Source organism: Maylandia zebra, linkage group LG22 (assembly GCF_041146795.1).
Source record: "Maylandia zebra isolate NMK-2024a linkage group LG22, Mzebra_GT3a, whole genome shotgun sequence".
Taxonomy (NCBI): domain Eukaryota; kingdom Metazoa; phylum Chordata; class Actinopteri; order Cichliformes; family Cichlidae; genus Maylandia; species Maylandia zebra.
Window position 1 is genome coordinate 562,177 of NC_135187.1, and position 10,018 is coordinate 572,194.

General features: G+C 40.9%; 1 pseudogene and 1 gene segment (V, D, J or C); one reads left to right on the top strand and one right to left on the bottom strand.

Annotated features, from left to right (window-relative positions):
- The first annotated feature begins 5,009 nt into the window (after window positions 1–5,009).
- Window positions 5,010–6,242, top strand: LOC112430190 (immunoglobulin kappa variable 1-5 pseudogene; annotated as a pseudogene).
- A 59-nt stretch (window positions 6,243–6,301) lies between these two features.
- On the bottom strand, window positions 6,302–7,777 carry LOC106675653 (Ig kappa-b4 chain C region-like; the record flags this gene model as incomplete). The annotated part of the segment is given in 2 exon segments: window positions 6,302–6,712; window positions 7,621–7,777. Coding segments are annotated over 2 exon segments (483 nt in total), but the record flags the coding sequence as incomplete, so codon positions are not given.
- Between the last annotated feature and the right edge of the window lie 2,241 nt (window positions 7,778–10,018).

Below are 10,018 nucleotides of genomic sequence, written 5' to 3' on the forward strand. Positions count from 1 at the left end.
TTGGTTTCCCTCTGTGTATGGTTTTGGGGACCAGGGCGGGGCAGTCTTTTCAAACTTATGTTGCGTTCCTGTACCCCTAGACTGGGGCGTAACAGCTAATATAGCCAAAATATCCTATTAGAGCGATTAGAACATGCTGTAGGTATTACAGGTACTGCACTGCAGTGGTTTGTATCATATCTATCTAATAGACTCCAGTTTGTGCATGTAAATGGAGAGTCCTCTTCACACACTGAGGTTAATTATGGAGTTCCACAGGGTTCAGTGCTAGGACCAATTCTGTTTACATTATACATGCTTCCCTTAGGCAGCATCATTAGAAGACATAGCATACATTTACACTGCTATGCAGATGACACCCAGCTCTATCTGTCCACCAATGATTTAACATGGGCGCTTCTATTTTAACTGGTGCATCCTTTCTGGTCTTTACAGTAGTAGTTCAGTGGGTGCAGAAATACTGATCATTTACACACAATTTATGAAGTTCAGCCTCACAAATCTGATCATTTTCTCTTTCACAAACCTGTCTATGCACACAAATGTCTAAACATGTCCTCACTCACAAAACCTTAGATGTGCACCAATCGCCCGACACGCACAGATCACGTCACATGCCCACGTGGGGGTTTCCGCCACAGCCACACAGATCCACAAATGTAAGCTGCTTTCAAGTTCCAGTGTGAAACTGGGACATCTGGTCTTTCACTGTGTACCTGCATTTTGTTTTGCGTTTTTAGCTTGTTTGTTTGTTTGTTTTTGGTTTATTGCAAATAAAATGGACATTTGTATGCATGCAGCAGCATGATAAAGAGTAAATATACTGCAGTTTACAATACACAACCATAAACAATGCAGTCAAAATAAAAGTGCCACAGGCGCCTGCCTGGCCTTGTGGTGTGAGACAATGCAGGAAGTGGAGTGTTTTTGAGGCACACCTGGACAACATCACTGACACTGTGACATCCTAAAACCTTCTGCGTATACAATAACAACAAACCCTGGTTTACAGGAAAATTCAGGGATAATGCCGCCTACAGGCGTGGGCACAGAGTCCTGTATACCCAGGCCAGAAACATACTGACAAAGGAGATCAGGGTAGCAAAGAGGCGCTACACTGAAACACTAAAAATGGGTTTTCAGCTAACAATCATCTTTCCCCAAGAAACACTCTGTTAATTAATGACAGACATGTTGCCCTGACGTCTGTAGTAAAGACATGAGTGTTGACCTATCTGCAAACATCACACGCTCCCTGGTGCAGGTCAGTGGATGATGCTGTCAGCACAGGAATGCACTTCAAGCTGGAACACCTTGACTGCCCTGGTACACGTAATAGGATCTGTAATAGGATCAGGTTGTGGACTTCAGCTCAACTCCAAACTACCCAGCTCACTGTCCCAGCCTCCATCTGTCAGTGGATCACTGGTGAGGCACATCCAGCACCTGGAAAATTTGCAGTGGCAACCCAGTGGAGGTGTCCTACACAGATGGCTGCACAGCAAAAGTCAAGTGTGTCAAAACCTTAAGTTTGCAGATGACATTACAGTCAGGATCAGGTTCTGTCATCAGGGTTTGCTGGATTGTGTCTATTTCCCAGGTGAGAGTGCCAATGGTGCAAGTGAGGGTCTCATTCTCAGGGGTAACCCGAGGGGACACAGGACACAGAGAGTCCTGAAACATGGACGCTAACATAAAACATCCTTTACGTTTTACTTACACATTGTGAGATATTTTTAAGTCGCTACATATTTCATGTATTCGATGAAGGATGAATGGAGCGTGAGGTAAATATCAAAGATAAGTAAGTAGTGTTGAACTGAGAACAGGGATGAGTTTTCTGTGAAAGGAAGAAAATATATGTTGACAAAAGTTTCATCAGTGATGTGCTGAGGACAGTTACAGCTCACTGACTCTGTGTTTGCATGTGTGTCGCTACTCCCAGACGTTATTTTTAAGAACTGAAAATGTCCACAACAGGTTTCAGTACCAGCAGACTCGTTATGTTGTGTGCTCTGAAAAAGTTCAGTATAAAATACACTGAGTGCTTTGGTTTTTCCTCCAGACTCTGAGAATATGTAAGGAGGAAGATTTCAGTGGCAGCGATAATAAATGTTAACATGGTCTGAATGCAGGTGAGTGAAATGATTTTGGAACGTAGGATTGTAAGTTATAAATAAAAGAAAACTGACATAGTTGTGCTTTCATTTAAGATCAGGGGTGTCAAATGAGCCGTGGGCCAAAGCTGACACTGTCGTCTTATTGGACGGCCACTTTAGTGTTCAAGTAGTACAAAAAAAAGAAGAAGAAGAAGAAAGAAAGAACACAAATATTTCCAAAAAGTGTTTTGTTTGGTTGTTTTTTTATTTGAATATTGTATAACATGAACACAGATTCACATATTGTATATTGTATATTGTATATTGTATAACATGAACACAATTTTAATTTCACTCCACTGGCTACCTGTACATTTTAGGATTGTTTTTAAAATTCTCTTATTTGCTTTTAAATCTCTTAATGGCCTGGCCCCCCCCTACCTCTCGGAGCTACTACAACCATATAAACCTGCCCGTTCCCTTAGGTCCGCCAATCAGCAGCTCCTTAAGGTACCAAAAACTAAGTATAAATCTAAAGGTGATCGTGCTTTTGCTGTAGTTGCTCCAAAGTTGTGGAATGATCTACCCTTGCATGTTAGGCAGGCCTCTTCTGTCTCTGAATTTAAAAGTCTTCTTAAAACATATTTATTCGCTGAAGCCTTTGGCATTGATTAGAGGGGTTGACTCAATTTGTTTTGACATGTTTCAATTTATTTTAGTTTTTTAGTTATTTATTTTATCTTATCTCATTTTAATTTTCTTTACTTATGCTTTTAGCATGTACAGCACTTTGTGAACTCTGGTTTTATGTTAAAGTGATTTATAAATAAAGGTGGTATGGTATGGTATGGTATTCTTTTTCCTCCTTCTTAACTAACTGAAGCCTTTCATTGAACTGCCAAATAAAGTCATTGGTCCTCTGTCTGCAGACATGTAGCAGTACGTCTGCTGTCATTGTGTTCGTACTTAACAGAATCAAAATGCAGACATAAGTGAACACATTAGTCACTGAACCTCAGCATGTTTGTACTCTCTGCTCATGTTGCAGTCATATTAAATCATTTTTGTTTTTTTAAAGAACTTTGCACTTAACAACAAACAAAAAAGTCACTTCAAGGGACAAACTGCATTTTATTTCTTCACGTCAATATATGGGCAGCAAGTGGCCACTTGCTGCCCATATACTGCCACGAGTTTGAAACCCCTGAGTGAAGAACAACTGTGTTTATTGTGAAAGGATCTCAATCTGTGCAAGTTAAAAAGAGCAGAAGTGGAACGAGAGTTTCTTTGAATGAATCTTTATTGTGTCAAACAGTGAAATGATGAACAAAACAAAGACGAGTGACAGAAAGAGAGAGAGAGTCAGCTCAGGACTGGGAACACTGGTCTCTCCTCAGTGTCTGTGAGAGAGGAGTGTGGGAGCCCTGGGTGGCCTCACAGGTCACAGAGCCCACCTTCTCCCACTGGTCTGCAGGGAGCCTCAGGGTGCTGCTCCAGCTGTAGAGGCCGTCCTCCTGCAGCACCCCTGGGCTCCTGCCCTCCTCCCAGCTGCTGCTGCTGCTGCCGTCCACCTTCCAGGACAGACTCCAGTCTGAGGGGAAGCCCTTGTTGGCCAGGCACATGAGCGTGGCCTTCTGCGGGGACTTTCTGACAGATGTTTTTCTGCTCCACCAGTCACTCACTCACACAGTGTTTCACTTCCCTTTAACAAAGCTCTCATGCACATCAGCGCACTCACAGTCCTCATGTGACCTGAAGATCAACAAACTGCACTGGGGCCAAACTGTTACACAGCATCTCAGTAATTATCTTCAGCATCAACTTCTAATTATCTGCATGGTTTTAGTGTTTAATACAAAATATAACACACTTTGAACAAATATTCAGTTATTTACATTCAACATTTTAATCATTTCATTTGGTGCATTTCTACAATCATAATTACTGTTAAACTATCACCAGCTGATCATTTCACTGATAAAGACCCTGCAGCTCATCAGGTTATACTAACACATTTCAGTTTAACAAAAGCTGAACTTTCTAAGTCAGTTTAGAAAAATTCTGTTGATGATCATTTTAATAACACAAACACTAAAACATTAAGTATAGATGTTTTTCATTGTTTACATTGTAGACTTTTATATAGGAAATTAAAGATGTTGTTTAATGATGAAAGCGCGTTTATCCACATGCTGTTATAAAAACAGTGACATCTACTATTACAGGATCGTACCACAGAATGACTCCTCCCACTCATTTCTGAGCATCTGTTAATTCTCATTAAATATTATAATAGTGTGTTAAAGTCAAATGAACACCAGTACAATCACATGTGTGTTTCTGTTATTAGTTTCCTGAAAACCCTCTCCTGCCTAATCATTTCCTGATAACATTTACATTTACAATCATTGATTACACAGCAGTGGAGAGTAGACTTTATCACAGTAGATGTCTTTCTGAAAGTGCTGTAACTAAGTTTAAGAATATAATCCACCCACTGTTATCATGTTGTCATGGGCCTGTTGAGTGTGGGATTTTTCATAGCACTGGGCTCCACCTTCAGGTGGAGACTCCAATCAGCCTTCACACCTGACTGCAATCAAGTCACCGGCAGTGTGAACGCTGCCATCGTACCAGACTGCTTAGTTTAAAAATGTTCTATCTTTGCGACCAACTAATTCTGGAATATGTAAAACTGTGAAGGTAATATCATAGTTTGCATGAGAAAAACAGCGAGTAGAGCCACGAGTGAGAAGGAAAGGTGGTGATGTGCTGAGGACGGCTCCAGCTGACTGACTCTGTGTGTTTGCATACGTGTCCTGCCTCTGCTCACAGCCCTTAAGAGGCCAGTGTTGATCAGTGTCTGTCCAGGCCTTTCAGAGACACTGACACGCCGGCAGCACAATGATGATGTCACTGACTCTACTGCTGGCCACCCTGGGGCTCCTTGTTCAGGGTGAGACTCTCTGTGAGCGCGTGGCTTCAGCGTGAACACTGAAACCAGCAGCAGTGACCTTCTTCCATCTGTTCTCCATCTTCTGTTTGGATGCTGATCATCTTTCTCCACGCTGGATTTGTCTCAGTAACCCTTCTCCTTTTTTCCATCTTTTCCAGGTTCATCAGGACAAATCATCGTGACTCAGTCTCCTGGAGCTCAGTCTGTGGTTGCAGGGCAGTCTGTCTCCATCACATGTAGAACCAGTACAAGTGTTGGTGACTGGCTTCACTGGTACCTTCAGAAACCTGGCAAAGCTCCTAAACTCCTGATTTATAAAGCTACAAATCGTCAGTCTGGAGTTTCAGATCGTTTCAGTGGAAGTGGATCTGGTACTGACTTCACTCTGAGCAGGCTGAAGATTCAGGAGTTTATTACTGTCAGCAGGGTAGCAACTTGTTCACACAGCGATACAGCGCCGTACAAAAACCTCCCTCAGCTTTAGAGGAACTGTCTCAACAGCTGCACTCAGACTAAAGACTAACTTAGCTGTGAAGGAAACAAACACTGTGCAGCTCATCAGGTTATACTAACACATTTCAGTTTAACAAAAACTGAACTTTCTAAGTCAGTTTTGAAAAATTCTGTTGATGATCATTTTAATAACACAAATGCAGGCCATTTACAAATACTAAAACATTAAGTATGGATGTTTTTTATTGTTTACATTGTAGACTTTTATATAGGAAATTAAAGATGTTGTTTAATGATGAAAGCACGTTTTATCCACGTGCTGTTATAAAAACAGTGACATCTACTATTACAGGATCGTACCACAGAATGACTCCTCCCACTCATTTCTGAGCATCGGATAATTCTCATTAAATATTATAATAGTGTGTTAAAGTCAAATGAACACCAGTACAATCACATGTGTGTTTCTGAACTCTGCACCACCTATCAGCCTTATTTAGACAGTCGCAGGTGGATGAGGCCGTGGGGGTCTCAGTCTCTATAACAACAAGTTATTTTAATGTCATCATTAAGAGTTGACAACAATGTGTGATTGAACACTGGGAACTTCTTAAATATTAAACAGTTTGAGGTACTTTGGTGTTTCTTTTATTGTTGTAACTTTAATATGTTTTTCTGAAACATTTCGCATTCAGACTCTGATGCTGTACAAGTGGGACTACCTGTATGAATAACGGTGAACTAAAAAATTTAAATTTAAGCTCAGTTAAAAAGGGCAGAAGTGGAACGAGAGTTTCTTTGAATGAATCTTTATTGTGTCAAACAGTGAAATGATGAACAAAACAAAGACGAGTGACAGAAAAAGAGAGAGAGTCAGCTCAGGACTGGGAACACTGGTCTCTCCTCAGTGTCTGTGAGAGAGAAGTGTGGGAGCCCTGGGTGGCCTCACAGGTCACAGAGCCCACCTTCTCCCACTGGTCTGCAGGGAGCCTCAGGGTGCTGCTCCAGCTGTAGAGGCCGTCCTCCTGCAGCACCCCTGGGCTCCTGCCCTCCTCCCAGCTGCTGCTGCTGCTGCCGTCCACCTTCCAGGACAGACTCCAGTCTGAGGGGAAGCCCTTGTTGGCCAGGCACATGAGCGTGGCCTTCCCCTGCTGCAGCTCCTCTCTGGAGGGGGGCAGCACCGTCAGGGTGGGACGAGCGTCACCTAGGAGACACCAATCAGCTTAGAGGACAGGGAGCACACGGCACAGCTGGCAGTAACGCCTTCACTGTGTGAGAGCAGATCTTCTCCTTTAAGGACTTTCTGACAGATGTTTTTCTGCTCCACCAGTCACTCACTCACACAGTGTTTCACTTCCCTTTAACAAAGCTGTCATGCACATCAGCGCACTCACAGTCCTCATGTGACCTGAAGCTCAACAAACTGCACTGGGGCCAAACTGTTACACAGCATCTCAGTAATTATCTTCAGCATCAACTTCTAATTATCTGCATGGTTTTAGTGTTTAATACAAAATATAACACACTTTGAACAAATATTCAGTTATTTACATTCAACATTTTAATCATTTCATTTGGTGCATTTCTACAATCATAATTACTGTTAAACTATCACCAGCTGATCATTTCACTGATAAAGACGTTATCTGCTAAACCGAACCCGTCAGAATATTTCAACATAAGCCAGATTTAAACAAGATAAATATTCTCAGACAGTTTCAAACTGAGGTCAAAGACAAAGTGGGACATTTTTAAAACTAACAGATGTGTCAGAAACACTAAGAAATGATCTCCAGTCACACTGTCCTGAGTCCTTTTAATTCTGCAGCAGGTTTAAAGAGTACATTTTCTTTAATCCTTTAAATTGTTCCTGTTTAAAAATGGAACACGTGAGGACAGGTTCAGTAAAGGAGCGAAACAAAAATGTGATGTGACTGAGTTCAGCTCACAGGAAAATGATGTTCAATGATTTGACATTTGAGCACAAACTTACTTCCAACAAAGTTGTAGACTTTAAAATTCTTTAAAATTTTACTTTATAGAGTTCAATGTAGATCCTTCAAACAAACGATTACTCTTGAAATAATAAAATAACCACAAAATTTGACTTACTTCCAACATCCAGCCTGGTTCCTCCACCGAAAGTCCACCACAGTGATACAAACTGACTGAGTGGTCGTACAAAAACCTCTGACTGGAGAGAGACACAGCTCTCTGACTCTGAACACAAACAGCCTGTGAAACACAGCTGGTTCACAGGGAAACAAAGAAGACATGTTTATATTTAACATCTTTTAAATTATCAACTTTCTTGAAGTAAAAATTAAACTAAATATTTTCATTAAAAATTTTCAGAGCGCTCTTGCTAATAGTAAATCATCTTTATTCTAAATTAAGGTTATAATTAACATATAAGTCTAAATAATATGCTGAATGTCAAATACAGTTTGAGTAATTAAAACTATTACAATATCTATTTTTTGTGTTTATAGACACGATCCAGCTTTGAGCTTGGCCTGATTAGTGTCTGTGTGTGATTGCTGCAATGTGACAAAAAAAGTCTGACCAACCAATCACTGTACGAGATTCTGAATAAGAGAAATGGTTTTACGTATGTTGTAATTGTTAAACACCAAATCATAATTCATATGTGACCCTGCTGACAGCTTGATTGGTTAATACTGATCAGAATATCATGTTCAGGTTTATCCAGTACAAAGAATGAGAAAATCTAATAATGATTCTTAGACTCTCACTGAGTGTGTGTGGAGAAGGCCTTGGAAGCTGTGAGTTTATGTAAGAATGATGGGAGGGGGGAGTGTGGGAGCCACTAATCTAAGAGAATGAGTTTAACATGTGTGATCTAAGGAAATGGGGTTATTGTAATTGACAGACACAGTGTTTAGAAAAAAAAAAGTATTGTTGTGTATTTGAATTAAAAAGATGAATGAATGTTCATGTGAGATTGAGCTAATGATAAATCTAACAAGTAAAACTTGTCAGGTTCCCCTGTGTGGAAGGCAGAGTGTAGACTAGCATCATGACTGTGCTTGTGTAACGCAATCTGTACTTACGCCAAACCTTTAATGCGTGGAAATCAGGACTGTTGACCTTGGGCAGTTCACTAGGTGTCAGTGTCATCAATTTCACCCCGATGTTTAACCCAGAATCACAGTTTCTCTAAAAATAGGTTACAAGAAATCAAATGTATCCCAAATACCTGTATCCTGTCAGAAGCTAGTTCCGTAAAGGAGATTGGTAGTAGCTGCTCCACCACAGGAACAATAAGGCTTCCAGCACACAATGGACACCACACTTACTTAGCATAAACACATTTATTTGACACAATTTTAAATAATAAACCCCTTTTTTTTGTAGTGTCTTTCCACTCAGTGTCATAAGAAAAATAAAACAAATAAATAAACAAAATCAAATATGTATCCTTTAAGGTCCTTTGGCCAAAAGAAAATCACCTGAGCTCAGGGAAAAATAGAGCGCATCGTTGGGGCCCTTTGAATTGTTCCTACCGCTCTGTTGGAACGGTGTAGCATCCAATAATAGCATCCAGCAAGCAGCAACGACCATCTATTTGCCAGGACGGTTCGGCAGAGTCATCAGATGAGGACTTCCACAAGGCAGTTCATCCAGTAGGATCCAGGGCACCAAAAGGGCAAACAAACCAGCCTACACACAAGTGTGCAGAAGAATTAACTGAAATGTTCATAAGTCTCAGTACCACTGACTCAGTGTCCATGTCACTAACGGCTTATTTAACAGACTTACCATTATAATAATACAGGTTTGTCAAAATAAAAATATAACAGAACATAAATGCTGTTAACAATGCTTATTAATGCTGTTCTCTTAGGCATAACATAATAACACTGTAACTGACCTCGTGTCGGCCGCCATTTCAGGACATTAGCTAGGCTCACTTAACGGCTAGCTTGCTAACAGTCAGCCAATAACACACGTTATACAATATTTAGCCTCTTTCTTAACAACATGACAGCAGTAGATTTGATACCTCGCTGCAATATAATAAGGCACAAAACATTTCATACGAACATGAGCTGCACGCTAACTCACCAGAGGAGTTCGTGTAATGGCGAATGCTGTCGGACTCAGCTCCGCTTCACGTTTGTAACCGCTACAAGACTTTTTCCTAACAACATATTAAATCATTAGCTTCACATATAAAGGTTTTTTAAAACTATTTACAGCAACTCAAATGTCTACTGTACCCGAATTTCCAGCTCGTAGAGGGCACGAGAGCAGCATGCGCCTCATCGGACGAACGGAAGGAAAAACTCTGTAGCTGGACTAGAGAGTGGCTATGCGCACGGCACAGTGGTGCGTTCAGTAACCACAAATAATCAGAAATCCCATACTCAAACAATGATCTGGGTTACACTCTCCCCCTCTAAAGTGCATGAGTCTCTGCATGCACACTTGACTTAACAGGTGTGTGAAGGAAAGTGCTCTGAGAGAATACAATTGCGAAACTCTG